Source organism: Malaclemys terrapin, chromosome 1 (assembly GCF_027887155.1).
Source record: "Malaclemys terrapin pileata isolate rMalTer1 chromosome 1, rMalTer1.hap1, whole genome shotgun sequence".
Classification (NCBI taxonomy): Eukaryota; Metazoa; Chordata; order Testudines; family Emydidae; genus Malaclemys; species Malaclemys terrapin.
In genome coordinates, this window is record NC_071505.1 from 111,541,858 (window position 1) to 111,559,921 (window position 18,064).

Here is an 18,064-nt window from a genome sequence, read left to right on the forward strand (position 1 = left end):
TCTAAGGTGCCACAAGTGCTCCTGTCCTTCTTCCTTCAACCCGCAGCAGCCTCCCCACGGCCTCCGGCCACTGCGGCTCCGCACTGCTCCCTTCAGCAGCTTTCTGTAGCGCTGCCCCGCCTCAGCGCTGCGCCCCCCCCCCCGCGGGAAGACAGACAGACAGACAGACAGACAGACAGACAGACAGACAGACACACACACACACACACACACACACACACACACACACACACACACACACACACACACACACACACACACACACACACACACACACACACACACACACACACACACACACACACACACGTCTAGTCTCCGAGCCCAGCCCAGCCCGCCCGACTCCCCCAGCGCAGCCCCGGCGGCCGGAGGGGCCGATCACGGCCCTGGCTCTACAAGCCCCGCCCCCTCCTTTCCCGTAAACCACGTCCCCTTCCGTACAGTTCCCGCTTGGCTCCGCCCCTTCCCTGGCTAGTAAATTGTGGCCCCGCCCCCTGGTGCCCCGCCCCTCTCCGCCTCAGCGAGGTGCTGCCGTCTCGCGCCACGAGGCCCCGCCCCCTGCTCCTCCTCAGGTGAGTGCGGGCCCCGCCCCCTCCGGAAACCGGCGCCGGTCCGTGGAGCGGGGCGGCCGCTGCGCTGCTTTGGCTGGGGCCATGGGGCGGGTGGCCGCGGCGTTCCCGCGTCTCCCCCCCGTCCTGCTGCTGCTGCTGGTGACCGGGGCCCTGGGGCTGCGGCTGCTCCTCAGCGCCCCGCCGCCCTTCGACTGCTCGCAGCCGGTAAGAGCCGCCCGGGCGGGGGAAACAGCGACCGCGGGGGGGGGGCCCACCTGCCCCGGCGGGCGGGGACACGGGCTGGGGGCTGCTCCAGTCCCGGGCCCCTCGGCCGCTGAGGTGAAAGTCCCCCCACCCTGCAAGGAGAGAGGTCCGGGGTGTGTCACCGGCACCCGCCCACCCCCGTTACAAGCCCCCCTTTTAGCGGCCCCGCCTGGCCGTGGGGTGGGTGGCAGCCGCCTGCCCACAGCGGGTTCGGTCCCCAGCCTTTCGCCCCGCATCACAAATCCGCCTTGAGCCCGACCTGTGATTGGGAGCAGCAGTGGCCTCCTGGCTGAGCCTAGGGGTGGGAATAGCCTGGGTGCTGCTCCTAGCTCTCCCCTGATTTGCTCTTGTGAACTTTGATTAAAATCGATCACCCACAGTTGCCACTTTTGGAAGCTGCTATTGTTCATTGTAGTGCCTCTGAAATCAGGCATAAAGTGCCCCCAGGTTTAGGCACCCAAAATCACTGACTGCTCTTTAAAATTTTGGTCTGAAATTCTGCCTCAGTTATCCCATCTGTAAAAGGGGAATAATAATTGGAATTTCTGCCAAGACCTGTGATATCTACTGATGAAAAGTCCTATTTAAGTGCAAGTAATTGTATACAAATCCAATTCTAATACGAGGTGGATTTGAGGTTTTTTTTAACCATCCTCCGAAAGTCCATGGAAAGACTAATTTGCCTGTTACTGGTAGTTTTTAAATGATTTTCAAACACGTCTGCATTGTAGGCTACCTCTTGAGAGGGCCTCTTGGAAACACTTCCAATCCCAAACTCTTTCCAGATATCTCACCTCCCATTCCCTGCAGCAACTGTGTACGTAATAAGAAGAACAGGAGTACTTGTGGCACCTTAGAGACTAACAAATTTATTAGAGCATAAGCTTTCGTGGACTACAGCCCACTTCTTCGGATACAGACTAACACGGCTGCTACTCTGAAACCTGTGTACGTAATGTTTCTTTACATGAAGAAATAATGTAAAAGCATTATTAAAGATACAGGATCAAAATAAGCTTGCTTTAATTCAGTAAGTGAAGATGCATGGTTTCCTCCTGTCTGCTGTTTAATTTTAAAATGTTTCTAGCCTTTGCAGTTGTGAAGAGTGTTCTAAATATAGATTTGAGACAGCTGCTACTCCTGTCTTTCCCAAGCAGCAGCAGAATGAAACTTGGGAGATTCTGGCTACTTTCACTGATCCTGTACAGACCTCTATGGGTAGTAGTTAAAATTAGCTGCATGGGGAAGCTATGAGATATTAGTACCAAAACTTTCCCTGCAAACCACTTTAATTTCTCCACGTCATTTTGTGATCTTGAATCAGCATTCTTGTGTGCTGGAAAACACAAGTTCTTCTTTGGAAATTGTCCCCTTTCTGAGAAAAGAATATTCCCAGAAACCTCTAGTAAACAGTAGTTATGGAGGGTCACTAGTGCTTGTTAATCTATTAAAAAGAAGGATTCACATGAGTAATTGTGAGGAGAAGAAGAAGGAACTCATTTGGATCAACCCTAGGGTAACCAGATAGCAAGTGTGAAAAATAGGAACATTTTTTTTTCCGGGGTATATTGCGTATATAAGACAAAGCCCCTAATATCAGGATGGTCCCAATAATATCAGGGCATCTGGTCACCCTAATCCAGCCTCCTTGCCCATCTTGCAAATCATCTTGAAGAACCACACTTACTATGGTAAGCAACTAGGGTTTCTTGTGTTTAGCTAGTTAGCCTCTGGAAACCCTAAGGGAAGCCTGGTTTGCGACTAAATTAGTGGGAAGTGACTGATCAAATTCGTAATTCTTCATTGAGACAGAAGCAGCTGCACAGATCAACTTTGAGCACCACTCTTTTCATGGAAATTGCATAAGGATACTTTAAAACATATTCCCTATTGTAAATGGTCTTCAGTGCAGTTTTCTGTTTTCCATATATAACAGCAATACCACCATCCAGGTTGTGTATTTCCATGGTGATTAAAGTCCCATTGCCCAAGATATAATGAGATCCGGAAATGCACTGCTTGTCACACAATATTGCTTGTATTTGGGTTTTTCTACAGCTTTGGAAGCTGGCTGTGATTGACGTGATCTGCACTTGACAAAGCAACTCTTATCTTAATGCTAAGCTAAAATATAAATATGCAGAACTTGCCTGGTCGGATGACCAGTGTCTGGAATTAAGCCTGTCACTGACATGTTTGAAACAAGTGAGGGGCCCTGGCTGGCGCTAAGATTTGCCAAGCTGCCTGGAGTTCCTGGGCAAGATGTGGGGCTGTGCCAACATCTCCGGTTGGGTAACTTGTCTGGAAGTTGTCACTTTTACCCTGTTATTTCTGCAGAGCGGAGCAAGGCTGGCCATCTGAGGTGAAAATTAGGTGGCTCTTCTGCTGGAATAGTTGTAAGAATTTCAAATGCATACATTCTTGGATTTTTGCAAACACCGGTCTAGGGTCCCCTTTCTCTCTGTGTCACTACCAGGACTTGGGCAGTCAGGCCTGGTGGTCAGGGTCGATGCCAGAGACCAGGGGTCAGAATGAGGGTCAAAAACTAAGGGCAGTAGCCTGAATTTGGGACTGGGGGCAGGGTCCACATACTGATCCTATGGGGCAGGAATAGAGCCAGAGTTCAAATGCTAAAGCCAGGAGTTGAAGCTCTGATTTCAGCTTTAGTACCAAAACTAAGGGTCAAAAGTCAGAGTCCCAGGACTGAAACTAGGGGGCAGAGACAGAGTCCAAGTACTGAAGACAGGGGTCAAGATCATTCAAGGGCAAAAGCAGAGGGTCCAAGCTGGTGTTGGGAGTCAGAGAGCGAGTGAGCAAAAGGTGGGTCTGCCACTATGGCTGGTGGGGGAAGTCACCCCATTACATCAACACTTCCTGGAGCTCCTCTTGGGCTTAAATAGACCAATCAGGAGCCATGAGATAAGCTGTCAACCCAGCCTTCTGAGGTGCTGCTGGTGGTGGTGTTTGTTTCCACAAAGTCTGTGTGATAATTCATGCAGCCCTACCATGGGTCCATGTCTGATAATGGCATGGAGATGTCAGCCATCCCACAAACCTGTGTTCTAGTTCCATCCCTGCAGAACATCACTCTGTGGCACTAGTTGGAAGGAGTGTGAAATAGAAAATGTGTGATAGAGCTGTGTTCAGATGGATTAATCCAGAGATTTACCGACCTGAAGCAGAACATAAATTCTGGCACTGGGTCCTGTTCCAGCTGTATACAAAGAGCTTAGAGGCAGAAATAGCTCTCTTCTCACTTATCATGGGGGTAGCCGTGTTAGTCTGTATCCAGAAAAACAACAGGGAGTCTGGTGGCACCTTAAAGACTAACAGATTTATTTGGGCATGAGCTTTCGTGGGTAAAAAACCTCACTTCACACTTTTCACTTGACAACAGTAATGTTATGTATAATTTCAGGGTCACAAATATATGGGCAGACTGACTTTAACTTCTGGACTAGAAGTTTTATGTCATGCTGTGTCTTCTAACAAGTAATTTTCTCTGTATATCAGATCTGACCATCTTTTGTATATATAATCCTTACACTTCCTTCAGTGAAGGATGAGAGAGGTTTAAAAGTGAGTAGAGCAGATGCACATCAGCAAATTAGTGAGTGATTTGTTTCTTGGAGCAGGCTACATTTTGTTTTCAACCTGACTCTATTCCTTCCTTCCCTGTAAAATCCCCTCTCTATTTAGATCAGCCTATAGTCTAGAGCAGGAGTGCCCAAACTAAGGTGTCCAAGCTTGATGTTCACCAATTATAATTAAGCAGGACAAAAAAGAATTTGAAGACACAAACACACAAAAGACAAAAAAATTAACAGCAAACATATTTTTAAGTATGTCAGAACCAGGAAGCTTGCCAAGCAATTTGTGGGGCCACTGGATGATCAGAGTGCTAAAGAACCACTCAAGGAAGACAAGGCCATTGTGGAGAAGCTAAGTGAATTCTTTGCATCAGCCTTCCCGGCAGAGGATGTGAGAGAGATTCCCACACCTGAGCCATTCTTTTTAGGTGACAAAACTGAGGAACTGTCCCAAACTGAGGTATTAGTAGAGGAGGTTTTGGAAAAATTGACAAATTAAAGAACAATAAGTCACCAGGAACAAACAGTATTCACTCAAGAATTCTGAAGGAACTAAATACGAAATTGCAGGACTAACAACTGTGGTATGTAACCTATTGCTTAAATCAGCCTCTCTACCAGATGACTGGAGGGTTGCTAATATAATGCCAATTTTTTTAAAAAGGCTCTAGAGGCAGTCCTGGCAATTACAGGCTGTTAAGCTTAACTTCAGTACCAGGCAAATTGGTTGAAACCTTTGTAAAGAACAGAATTTTTAGACTCCTAGATGAACGAAGTACATTGGAGAATAGTCAACACAGCTTTAGTAAAAGGAAGTCATGCTTCACCAATCTATTAGAATTCTTTGAGGGGGTCAACAAACATGGACAAAAGTGATTCGGTGGATAGAGTGCACCTGGACTTTAAGAAAGCATTTGACAAGGTCCCTCACCAAGGCTCTTATGCAAAGTAAGCAGTAATGGGATAAGAGGGAAAGTCTTCTCATGGATCAGTACCTGGTAAAAGACAGGAAACAAAGGATAGGAATAAATGGTCAGTTTTCAAAGGGTAGAGAGGTAAATAGCAGGGTTCCTCAAGGATCTGTACGGAGACCGGTGCTGTTCAACATGTTCATAAATAATCTAAGGGGATAAATGATAAGGTGGCAAAGTTTGCAGATGATACAAAATTATGCAAGATAGTTAAGTCCAAAGCTGACTGCAAAGAGTTAAAAAGGGATTTCATAAAACTGGGTGACTGGGAAACAAAATGGCAGATGCATTTCTTTGCATTTATCAATGTTGAATTTCACATTAGAAAATGTAATCCCAACTATACATACAAATTGGTGGGGTCTATATTAGCTGTTACCACTTAAGAGATCTTGAAGTCATTGTGGATAGTTCTCTGAAAATGTCAGCCCAGTGTACATCAACAGGCAAAAAAGCTAACAATGTTAGGAATCATTAGGAAAGGGATAGGAAACACAGGAAATATCAGTTACACTATATAAATCCATAGTGCACTCAAATCTTAGGGCGACCAGAACCAGCTGGCAGTATTTATCTACAAAAAAAAATAATTAAATTTTGAAAAAGTACAGAGAAAGGCAACAAAAATGATTAGGGGTATGGAACAGCTGCCATATGAGGAGAATTTAAAAAAATTGGAACTGTTCATGTAGAAAAGAAATGACTAATGTGATAGTGGTCTATAAAATCATGAATGGTGTGGGGAAAGTGAATAAAGAAGTGTTATTTACCCCCCCCCCTTCACATAACATGAGAACTAAGGGGTCACTCAATGAAATTGATAGGCAGTAGGTTTAAAACAAGCAAAGGAAGTACTTCATATAATGCACAGTCAACCTGTGGAACTCGTTGCATGGGATCCCTAAGCCTATTGACTGCCCGAAGCTGGAAGTGAATGACAGAGGATGGATCACTCAGTAATTGCTCTGTTCAGTTCATTCCCTCTGAAGCATTTGGCACTGGCCACTGTTGGAAGACAGGATAGTGAGCTAGATGGACCATTGGTCTGGCCCAGTATGGCCATTCTTATGTTCTTAAGGTGGGAATGTGAATCAATAAAATCTGGGAACCGTTAATCTAGGGTTAACTAAGGGAACCTTTACAATGGAAGATATTTTCTGAAACCTTTCAAAACATGTACTCCCCCGGTGCAGACCTTTCCCCAGTAGACTCAGGAGTGTGGTCCCCACCCAAGCTGAAGTGGCCAGATTGATTTAACTCTTAGAATACTGAAGTGCTGAGCAAGCAAATGTCAGTTCCCAGTCCCTTCTGTCCTTCTTTACAAGAGACCCAGCCTTCATTTCTATTACTCTTCTCTTCCTCTCAATGTGACTCCTCCCTCTTCCCTCCCACCTGCAAACTGCTGTCTCCCTCCCTAATTCCTGTGGACATTCGATCACAGCTGAATTGCTTTCCCTGTACAGGCTCAATAAGTTCTGTAACTTTTAATTGCTCGTATTAAAAATACCCCAGGCGAACAGTCAACTTCTAAAGGTTTAATGTACACTATGCAATGAATTATGATAGAATTCTCACAAATAGAGAAAAAGAACATTGCCTGATTGGTTGTCTGATGTAACCACACATATCAAAACTCTATTAGCCTATTTTTACAGTTTGATGAGAATAACACTGCAAAATAATTTATACTAATCCCTGGACACCTTTCGATTAGTTGCTTGGATTCTGGTTGTCTTCATGCATACCAAGCTGCATAGCAATTTAGTGTAAATGAGCAGTAACATGATGAGATGTGCATTGGCTAAATGCAGTCAAATGTCTCTACATACCCTGGATGTGCATTTATGGACTAGGTGCATATGTTACTTTACTTGATTTTTTTAATTTTCTTCTAACTTTAATGTTCTATAAATTGTAAAATTCCATATGTAAATTTTATGATCTGTCCAAGAAAATCTAATATTTAAAAACACATTAAGAGTAGTAGTAATACTGGTAAATAACAAAAGTGCTCTTTTCGGTATACCTGTACAATTTTAGGTATAAAAACACAAAAGTTGTCTATTTAATTTTTTGCATTTGAAAAGCCTGCAAATCTCCCATTTCCCTGGGCAGCATTAGTCTGAGCCTGACTTCAGAGAGCATACCATCAACACCCTTCCCAGTCAGCAGCAGCCGCTGCAGTGGTTTTTTTAAAAGGAAACTGTTGATAAGTAAGGTTGGTGTTACGCACTTCCCTTTTGTAATCCTAATCAAGATTCTGCTAATGATAATTTGAGGAGGTTGGGGCAAGCAGTAGTAACGTATGTTCTTGAAAGCCCTGATCTGGTTGCTGTCCTTCAGGAGAAGGGGCAGAGAACGGGAAGTGCCATATCAACAGACACCTGTGATGATCACAAAAGTAATACTGAATGGTTTCCATAGGATGGAGAGGGAAATGAGGAGTAATTTCTTAAAAATACATTTAGATTTCAATTTTGTGGGCCTGATTCATCACTGTTACTCCAGTTCTGCAGTGGCAAACCAAGAACCTTTTAGTAAGAGATGTTTGAATGTGGTATAGTAATCTGGTTGGAGGCAAGGTTCTAGCCTCCAAATGTGCTCATTTAAACATAATCACATAGGTTAAAAGCCTCTTCAGCCAGTTGGATTGCAGCTCTTGACCAACACCTTTGTCATTGCTTCTGTAATTGTTTTATAAAAGGGCCTGTTTTTTGAAGCCCTGTGGGATACGATGTTTCATAGCCCCTACCAATTTTAATAAATTGTTGGAAAGACGTACAGAATGTGCTGAGAACCTGGATCCCTGTTTGAGTTCAGACCACCAATTTTAACTTGGAAAAAGGACAGGGACCCACAAAAGACCTCACAGAAGGAACACTCGTAGAATCTGTTACACTTCATGGAAGTGATGCTGATGGATAGGAGAGGGAGTGGAGTCTCTGCAGAGAAGAACTAGAGAAAATGTCTATCTGGGCCACAGTATGTGTTTCCTTTTTTCCCTTCTATGCTAACTTTTTTTTTTTTGCGCTGTAGACTATTGCTGCTAGCCAGAACAGTATCACAACTAAAGCTAGTCAAAATAGTCTCAACATGCTTTTCATCAAAAAATGTCTTTTTAACCAAAATGGATCAAAATTTTACATATTTTTTTGACAAGCAAACTAAACTGGAATTTTTTGGTATTTTTTTAAGTTTTGAGCTTTCAAAAATAGAACATTTTTACTGAACAGTTTTAAAAAGCAGAAATATTAAATTTTGTTTTTGCCAATTAAAAATTTTCAAAATTTTCTGTGGAACATTGACTTTTTTTTTAACCACTTCTAAACACAGTTTTGATAAGGAATTATTTGTATAGTGTACACAGAGCCTAACTAATCTCTTCTTGCAAGATAAGGGATCAGAAAAAGGAAGTGGCAGTAGAGCATAAGTAGGTCAGGCTGCAGCAGCCATGCACATGAGAGGCAGCTCACCAAAAATATTACACGTACTCATGCTCAGATGAGAGGGAAACCCTGCAAGCTTGGAACTCTTCCTGTCCTGCTGCAGCCATTTTTTAAGGGACAGCAGGGAGCCCTTCCCAGCCTAATGCAGGTGTCTTTGGGTTCCCACAGAGTCCTGCTGGGAAATGTTGGCCTCCTATTAATTGTATGACTGAACCGTTAGGTCTCAGTGCTGATGGACCAGTATCCAATTTTCCAGATTTGTGATGTTTCCCATTGCACACAGCACTGTGATTTTTTTTTTTAAAAAACATCAACAAGAATAAAAAATACAAAAAAGAAATGTGGTTAATAAATCAGATATAAACATTAATTTATAAAGCCACTGACCCATGTCTTCATTCTGCCACTGAAGCTAGCCTCAAGTAGAGCTTGGCAAAACTTTTTGGATAAATAGTATTTGTCCAGTGGTTAGGCACTCACCTGGGATGTGGGAGACCTGGATTCAATTCTCCCCCCTCCCCCCATGTAGAGCAGGGATTTGAACTTGGGTCTCCTCCATTATAGGAGAGTGCCCTGATCACTGGGCTTTGGGATAATCTGGTGTGGGCTTTCTCAATCTCTCATCTTGAAGACATTCCACAGGGACTTAAACTTGCGTCTCCCACCTTCCTGGTGCATGCCCTAAATACCATGTTGTAGTCATTCTCATTATCTTTTTGGCCCAATGGCTAGCCATTGTCGTCATGAATAACTGAATTGTCACTATGAAGGACAATGGATAGTCATTGGACCAGAGAAGGAGAGTGGGAATGACACTCTAGCCTAGTGGTTGGGGAACTGACCTAGCATTTAGGAGACCCAAGCGCAAGTCCCTGCTCAAATGACTATTTTATTTCTATACTTATAAAAAGTGAAAGTCAGCATGAACAGTTTTTTTTCCTGACTTTTCAAAATTGCCAATGAACCTAAAAATCCATTATTTGCTATATGTAGCTTCAAGCACTTCCATGTTGCTTTTTTTATGTATGGGAAAAATTCTCCATCAAAATTGATAAGGCTTCTTCCTTATCTTTTAAATCCCTTCTTAAACTTATCTCTGTAATGATGCCTACAAACATTACTGTGTGGCATTAGTTAAAGTGGTGAGCTATCTTCTGCTTTTATGCTAAACTGTTTCCTTTATTATATCCTCGCCCTTCTAACCCCCACCTTCCATCAGTCTGTTACTGTGGAAACTCTTGCACATTTTTAGCTTTATGGAGATAAGTGGTACTCTGTCTTCTTTCTGAAGATGAATGGTCCTCCCAGAGAACATCCCACCAGCTATCTCTTACACAAGTAGGGATCTAGCTTAGGTACTCCTGCTGACCACAACTGTGACAATGTGGCTTGTGAAGGAAGGTGGTATTTCAGATAAGTAGTTGCCAGGTGATTTAGGATTTTCTAAGTCAAAACCAACACCATATGTTCTACCTAGTACCTAGCAAGTAGTCCGTGTGGATCCAAAAGTGCTGGTATGTGCTCCTGGCAGGACAAATGAGCTGCCAAATTCAGCTGCAGCTTCTGATTCTGAATAGAGCCTTAGATAGTTTGAAACCTACGCAATACTATGGTTTGTGAAATAGTGGAAGTTGGTGGGGGAAGGGGGAAGAACATGCAGCGTGGTAAAAACTATTTGCACAAATTAGAGGTGACAATTCAAGAGTGATGACTTATCACTGCTTGTTATCATATATGTGGTTGTGTGACTTATTCAACATGCCCACATTTTTGATGCCATTAGGTTTTTAGCTGATTTTTTGTATCCAAATTGTAAGTATGCCATTTAGAGGAGAAGTTCTGTAGCTAAACAGCAGTAATTGTGTATGCTCATTTGATTATAGTCCCCTTTTGTTATGCAAGAAATTCTAGCAGGTCAAAGTCTGATGTAGCCTGTCAGGTTCGCTTTAGTTACTGCCTCTCCCACTTCAGTTGGTTGTAGTCCTCTGATTGAATTGTAATTCCTGCTCTGACTGAAGGTTAAAATATTTCAGGCTAGCTGCATTGGAAATGAGGAGCCAGAAAGTAGATCAGAGCAAAAGACAGGAGTCATGCTTGATGACCAAAGTAGTTTGTCTTCCATGAACACCCTCTTGGTTAAGTAAAACTGTTAAACTCCAGAGTGTAACAGTAGCTGCTGGAGTCAGTGGATACTGATCATGCTAATGCGAGAAGGGCATTAAGCTTTGCAGACCTGGCCTGTGTCTGGGACTGACGAATAAAGCCAAGTCTCTTACCAGCACTCCTATGTATTGCACCTTTATTACACAGAGCCTTTACATGTGCATTTTTCTTCAGTTCCAGATAACGGTCTTCCTTTAAGAGCACTAGCATTGATCTAAATAGTTCCCAACAGTTGGAATTAGTCTAATTGATCACTTTTATATACAGGGAAACCCCGCTATAATGCGCCCTGCGCTAATGCGAATTCGGATATAGCGCGATCATAAGGTGGCTCCCGCCGCCCCAAGAGCGCCAAAAAATAAAAAAAGGAATGTGCCTTCTCCACTGCCTCTTCCCCCTTACCCTTGCTTCTCCTTTTGGTGGGAAGAGCCATTCTCCTCCCCAGCTGCTCCTCACTCTTCCTCTGCCCCTTGCACATCTCCCCTGCTCTCTGCCCAAGAGAAATTGACCGGCTTAAAACTGACCGGCTTTAAATGGTAAACTTTTCATAACCCCGCTATACCACGACCCCGCATTTATTGCGATTGAATTTTTTGGACCCCAATCATCACGTTATACCGGGGTTCCACTGTAATTTGAAGAATGCCAGAATGCTGCATTACCCAAGTCAGTCAATTTTTCAACCTTTCAGGCTGTTCTTCACCACATATCATGATCCATATGAGCTATAAGTACGCACAATACTGTGGCCCTCAATAAGCTGATGGCTTTATCCATACTTTGCTAACAGTCTGGAAGAGTGCTGAAAACATAGATTGTTAAAAGTAAAATGAAAATTTCACGTGGTATCCTATCAGTATAACTTGAAGCATGTCATACAGCAGTATTCTTCCTCTAGTTGATAGGCAATCGTAATGTACTTATGTATGCCAATCTGCAGAATGTGTAAACCATCTGATAATATTAATGGAATCCTTTTAACAGATTGGAAAACCAGCGATAGTTCTGTGAACCTAGGTTAGCACCTGGCCCAATGGATATAATTTCAATTCTCCTTCACCTCAAGGTGGCAACCTCCTGTCCAAACCCTGCTTATTTTACACATGATGTGGACCCTTAAACAGTCTTCCTCTAATTTCTAGATTTTTAAATGCAGTATTAGAGGGGTGGTAGTTGTTGCAGTGTTTACAATGTATTTGTATTGCAGTACTATTGTGAGGCCCCTAGTGGGGGCTTGTTGTTCTAGCATCATGTGAATGCAACAAAAAGATGGTCCTTTCCCCCCAAAGATTTTATATTCCGAGAGCTTAGATAGAAGTTACAATGCAACAAATGACATTAGATTTAAAATCTGTGGTTACACTTGGAATTGAAATTAGTTGCTCTATCTGCTTTGGCGAATTGAGGCAGTACCCTCTTTGATATATATCCTGGGATGAGAGGGTGAAGGAGATACTATAGTTATACAAAAAGGTGTGTTAATATAGTATTCTCTTCAAGGTTTTCCAAAACCAGTAATGAGCAACATCATATAAAAAGTCATCTTGGTTCTGTGACGCGTAGCTATTTGTTTAAATGACCAAGCAATGGGATCAGAGCATTCCTGTTTGCTAAAATTTTAACCCTTTCTTTGCTAAGAACTATGCTTTTTCCTCTACAGTGTTGGGAGGGGTTGTATGTAGCTAGGAGAGGGAACCTGTAGTAGCTAGTGATGATGTGAGAGGCACAGAGGTGAAAGTAAGCCAGTATGCACCGGTACGGTGTACCTGCAAGAGCCGGTGCACCTTACCGGGGCGGCCCAGCTTCCCCAGGCGGCAATTTAAAGGGCCTGGGGCTCCCAGCAGCAGCTGGAGCCCCAGACCCTTTAAATAGCCCCCAGAGCCCTGGGGTAGCGGCGGCAGGGCTCTAGGGTTTTTTTAAAGGGCCGGGGCTCCCGCTGCCTCTACTGCCCTGGGCTCTTTAAATAGCCGCCGGAGCCCTGCTGCCGCTACCCCAGGGCTCTGGGGGCTATTTAAAGGGCCGGTAGAAGCAGGGGAGTCCTGGACCCTTTAAATAGCCGCCGGAGCCCTGGGGTAGCAGCAGCAGCCGGGGGCTCTGGCAGCAGTTTAAAGGGCCCGGGGCAGTAGTGGCGGCCGAGCCCTGGGCCCTTTAAACTGTTGCTGAAGCCCCCGGCTGCTGCTGCTATCCCGGCGAGGGAGGGCGAGGGCACTTACTGGTACGGGGCGGGCTGGGGCTGGCTCTGATCCCTGCCCCTTCCGCCCGAGGCCCCGTCCCTTCCAGGGGCCAGAGCTGGCCCCAACCCAGCCCTGTACCAGTAAGTCCCTATTTCTACTTTCACCCCTGGAGAGGCATGATGTTGTCACTTTTTTGTCATACAGATCTGTGGTCTATGGCAATTATTGGGGTCTAGAAAAGAGTAGCTAGATGTTTAGATGTCTAAGTTGGTCAAGTCTAGTCTAGAGAGCAGTAAAGGAGAAGAAAATCATTGGTATTTTCCTAGAGGCCTGGTACAAATATGCTATTGTTTCCTTGGCAGTATAGTTGTGGAACCAGCTTTCCAGAAATCTTCTCCCAGCTTCTTATTTCCCTGCCTGAGTTTATGGTTCAGTTTTGTGTTGTTTTCTCCAATCCTGTCTTGTAGTCAGGAAGTCATTCTCAGGCTCTCTGGCACATAAACTTTTCCTTTAAGGAGGCAAATACCTAGCAGTATATGTAGTTATACAGGCTTAGGATGCTTAGGTACTGAAAGTATCTCAGCCTGACTAGTAAATAACCAGAATTTTTGCCTGATTAGAGACAACTTTTAATTTTTAAATGAGCCCAGCTATGTGAGAACTAAGGCTTTTTGCCCAATAGTTGAAGAGACCAATATGGGGTAGGAAGAAGGGAACTCTGCACTGGGAAACAAGTCAGTTGAGAGTCTGGAGGAGGGTGGAATGGGGACCTGCACTAAGTAGGAGGCATATCTGCTGCTGCTTCTGCTTGTAGGATTTCATTCTGGTCCATGATCTAGTCAATATACCCTGGCATTATAAATAGACTATATATTATTGCAGGGATTACCCACTTTGTCAGGGGACTACAGAGACTTGTGAGTATCTATAGATGATCATTTAACCTACAGATGTGCTTGCTATAAAAAAATTCCAGATGTCATGAAGGGGTCCAGCCAGAAAGAAAGCCCAACAGAAATCATACTGAGTGCCCAAGTTGGAGTTAATATCAAATATCTTCATTTCAGTGGGAACAGACTTCTTTTTGTCACAATCCCCATCAACCAGTTGATGTTGCTGGATGAACCTGGATACTGTTGCCAGTTCTGTATGGACAAAAAAAAAAGAATGATGTAGGGGAGATGTCAGTGGAGAATCTCTCCAAATGGCTTTGCCTAGAACAGTGGCTCTCAGCCTTTCCAGATTACTGTACCCCTTTCAGGAGTCTGATTTGTCTTGCGTACCCCCAGGTTTCACCTCACTTAAAAACTACTTGCTTACAAAATCAGACATAAACATACAAAAGTGTCACAGCACAGTATTACTGAAAAATTGCTTACTTTCTCATTTTTACCCTATAATTATAAAAGAAATCAATTGGAATATAAATATTATACTTACATTTCAGTGTACAGCATATAGAGCAGTACAACAAAGTCATTGTCTGTATGAAATTTTAGTTTGTACTGACTTTGCTAGCGCTTTTTATGTAGCCAGTTGTAAACCTAGGCAAATATTTAGATAAGTTTACGTACCCCCAGAAGACCTTTGTGTGTCCCCAGGCATACGCATACCCTTGGTTGAGAAACACTGGCCTAGAACATTTGGTTTTGGGGGAAGTGATTCTGATTAAATCTGCAGCGGTATTCAGTTTTTAGAGTGGTAGTGTAGATTGAGAAACTGAGTTGCAACACTTCCTCCTCCTGCCTCAACTGGCATCTCCTTGCCATGATGACTTAGCTTCTTCTTCGAGTAGTGTCGCTATGAGTGTTCCACTCCAAAGGCACCGGGGGCGCAAGCGCAACTGATCTGAGCTTTCTCGTAGCAATGTCCATTCGGCACATGCATGCGTGTGACTCAGCTTCGTAGCCCATACCATTGCTATATAGTACTGCATGGGCTAACCATCCTCAGTTCCTTTTCAACTGTCCTGGCTTGAGAGACAGCCTTAGCTAGTTGTCCACATTGTTTTTCCTCAACTATGTTCTCTTAGCTTTTGTCGTGAGTGTATTATAATAATTAGTTAGTTGTATTAGTTTTTCTTAAACCAAAAAAATAATTTTTATTTATTTATTTATATATAAATAAAAATATAAGTTTTCTCCCACTCTGGGGAGGTTTTGCCCTTTTCAAAGGTATGCCTGGTTCTTCTGGATTCAGGCATTGCCCTGTTGTGCCAGGAGGCAATCCCAGTGAGCAACAGACACTCCCACTGCATCTGTTGCCTTGAGGAATCTCATATTTCCCAAAGTGCATCTTCTGTCTGGCAATAAAATGTAGAGCCAGAAAGAACAAGGAGATAAAACTTCAGCTCCTCATGATGGAGAGCTTGCTGCATCCAGCCTTTGACCCAGGCCGGGAGCCTCCCCTCCCCCACATGCAGGTCTCCAAGTAAGTCACCTGCCTCTTCTGTCTCTGAGTCACACTCCTCAAGGGCATCTAAGAGGAAGACCCAAGATTCTTTTCATAAGTCTTCCAAAGACCTTGCCTTGAGTTTCCAGGTAAAGAATCTATCTTGAAGTTGTCAACTCCCCCAGATTCCAGTGGTCTCTGACATGGTACCCCCGAGGCTGCTGGTTCCTCAGATACCAAGAGCACCACTAAGCAAAGAGATCCAAAAATATCAGGCCCCAGGACACCATGAAGGCAAGAAGAGCTCTACCACAGTACCAAAAAAGACAGCTCAGGCTCTGCCCGGATTCCTCCTGGAGCATTTGAAACTTGTGGTACCATCAACTCCTTCACTACCATTACTTCAGCTCAAGCCCTGGACAATGCTCTTGCTACTGCAAGAATTCTGGCTTCCTTGAGACCTCACGATGTCCAAGACTCCTGATTCGCTATTGCTCGGCTCCGATCTTTTCTCGGTACTGAGAACTTCCAGATCTCCAGACACCCATCTGGTACTGATGGTGGTACCTCAAGCTTCTTCTGTTGTCCCACCATTACTGAGTGACTGTGAGGAGGAGGGTTTTGATGAAGATTTTTTTCCTCTGCCTCCCAAATATCTGTGCAAAGCTCTCCACTATGCCCCTATGAAGGTTTTTTCCCTGAGGAGCCTGAGCTTACTTGTGACAGAAATCCACAACTACTATCCCACTGGGACAAGCACTCATGGACTCCGCCATATGTGCCACTCCCTTGGCCATGCTGGGACCACTAGGCAGCTTATTGCCATCAATTCTGTAAGGCCTCAATCTCTGCCATTCGTAGAGATAAACAACCCTCCTCACTCTCCCTTTCTAGGAGACCGGAGCCTCAGGAAGAGACCTCTGAGGAACAGGAGGACAAGGCTGACAAGGAGGTTTCTCCAACTGCAAACATCTCTCCTTCATCCCTGGATGAAGCTGTCATGCCATCATAACCATCCCTGGCTGACTATTTTAAGGAGTTTCACGATCTCATCAAGAGGGTCATGGATTCTTTACAGATCCTCCTTCAGGAGACTGAAGAACTGCATCATAAGCTGCTCGACATCCTGCATACAGCCTCCACTTCCTGCATTGCTCTGCCAGTCAACAAGGCATTTCTGGATCCTGCAAAATTCATCTTGCATACTCCAGCCTCAATTCCTCCCATGTGCAAGAGGGCAGAAAAAAATATCAGTTCCCACTAAGGAGTCAGAATTTTTATTTTCTCACCCATCTCCTAACTCCTTGATGGTCGAGGCTGTTAATGAACGTGGAAGGCAGCACCACACTAAATCTATGCCTTACAGTAAAAATCATAAATATTATTCTTCAGCTACTTTACAGTTTGTAATCACCAACTACCAGGCCTTAATGGCGAAGTTCAACCACACAAATTATACCAAGCTGATCTCCTTTATTGAACATCTGCCAACAGAACACGGAGAGTGGTTCCGGACAATTCTTGCTAAAAACCAGCTCTTTGCCAGGACATCTCTACAGACTTCTCTCAACACTGCTGATGCTTATTCAATTTCTGTGGCAGTAGTTATGAGATGGGCATCCTGGCTTCAGTGCTCAAGATTCCCTAAGGAGGTCCAGAATACAATAGGAGACCTTCCTTTTGACTGCACTAAGTTATTGGCTGACAACATGGATGAATCTCTGCATACATTAAAAGATTTCGGGGCCACTTCACAATCTCTGGATATCTACCCACCTGCCCAGAAAAGAGAATTTAGTAGGTCCCAGGCAGTACAGAGATCCAATTCCACCCAGTTCCCAAGCTCACAGAGCCCTTATGAACCTCACCACAAGAGGCAGAGATTCCAGAGGAGGAAACCACCCAACTCCTGGCCTTCAAACTTCACAACCTTCCACCTCAAAGCATCAATTTTTGATGGGATGATCAAGGTCCTGAGCTGCCATCCTCTTTCTGACCAGCTGCAATGTTTCACCTGCTTTCCTCCCTTTGGCAACTTCCTTTACCACTTCTAGCAGGCTTGGGAGCTCATCGCCCATGGACAAGTGGATTTTAAAGATCATTTCCACAGGGTACTCATCCGCTTCAATTAGCTTCCATCCCCCCAAACCTCCTTCCCCATCCCTCTTCAGGGACACCTTCCACGAGAACCTGCTGTGGCAGGAAATAGACTCTTCTACACCTGCATGATGCTATAGAACCAGTTCCCAAACAGCACAGAGGGAAGGGGTTTTATTCCAGGTATTTCCTGGTTCCAAAAAAAGAGCGGTGGTTGAGACCCATCCTAGATTTAAAACTACTTAACACCTTTGTGAAGGTACAAAAATTCAGAATAATGACATTTGCAGTGATAATCCCATCACTGGACCAAGGGGATTGGTTCTAGGCCCTTGACCTTCAGGACACACACATCCCCACTGCGATCCATCCATCCCACAAACAATTCCTATACTTTACAGTACGCCAGGACCATTT

The 18,064-nt window shown here is 44.2% G+C and overlaps 1 protein-coding gene across 1 annotated transcript in view; it reads left to right on the forward strand.

Moving 5' to 3' along the window:
* The first annotated feature begins 625 nt into the window (after positions 1 to 625).
* Positions 626 to 18,064, forward strand: part of IL17RA (interleukin 17 receptor A) — a 46,362-nt gene continuing 28,923 nt past the window's right edge. Inside the window, exon 1 of the mRNA XM_054035402.1 lies at positions 626 to 776. Within this exon, the coding sequence (XP_053891377.1) occupies positions 654 to 776 (123 nt within the window). The 5' untranslated portion in view covers positions 626 to 653. The remainder of the gene's footprint in view (positions 777 to 18,064) is intronic.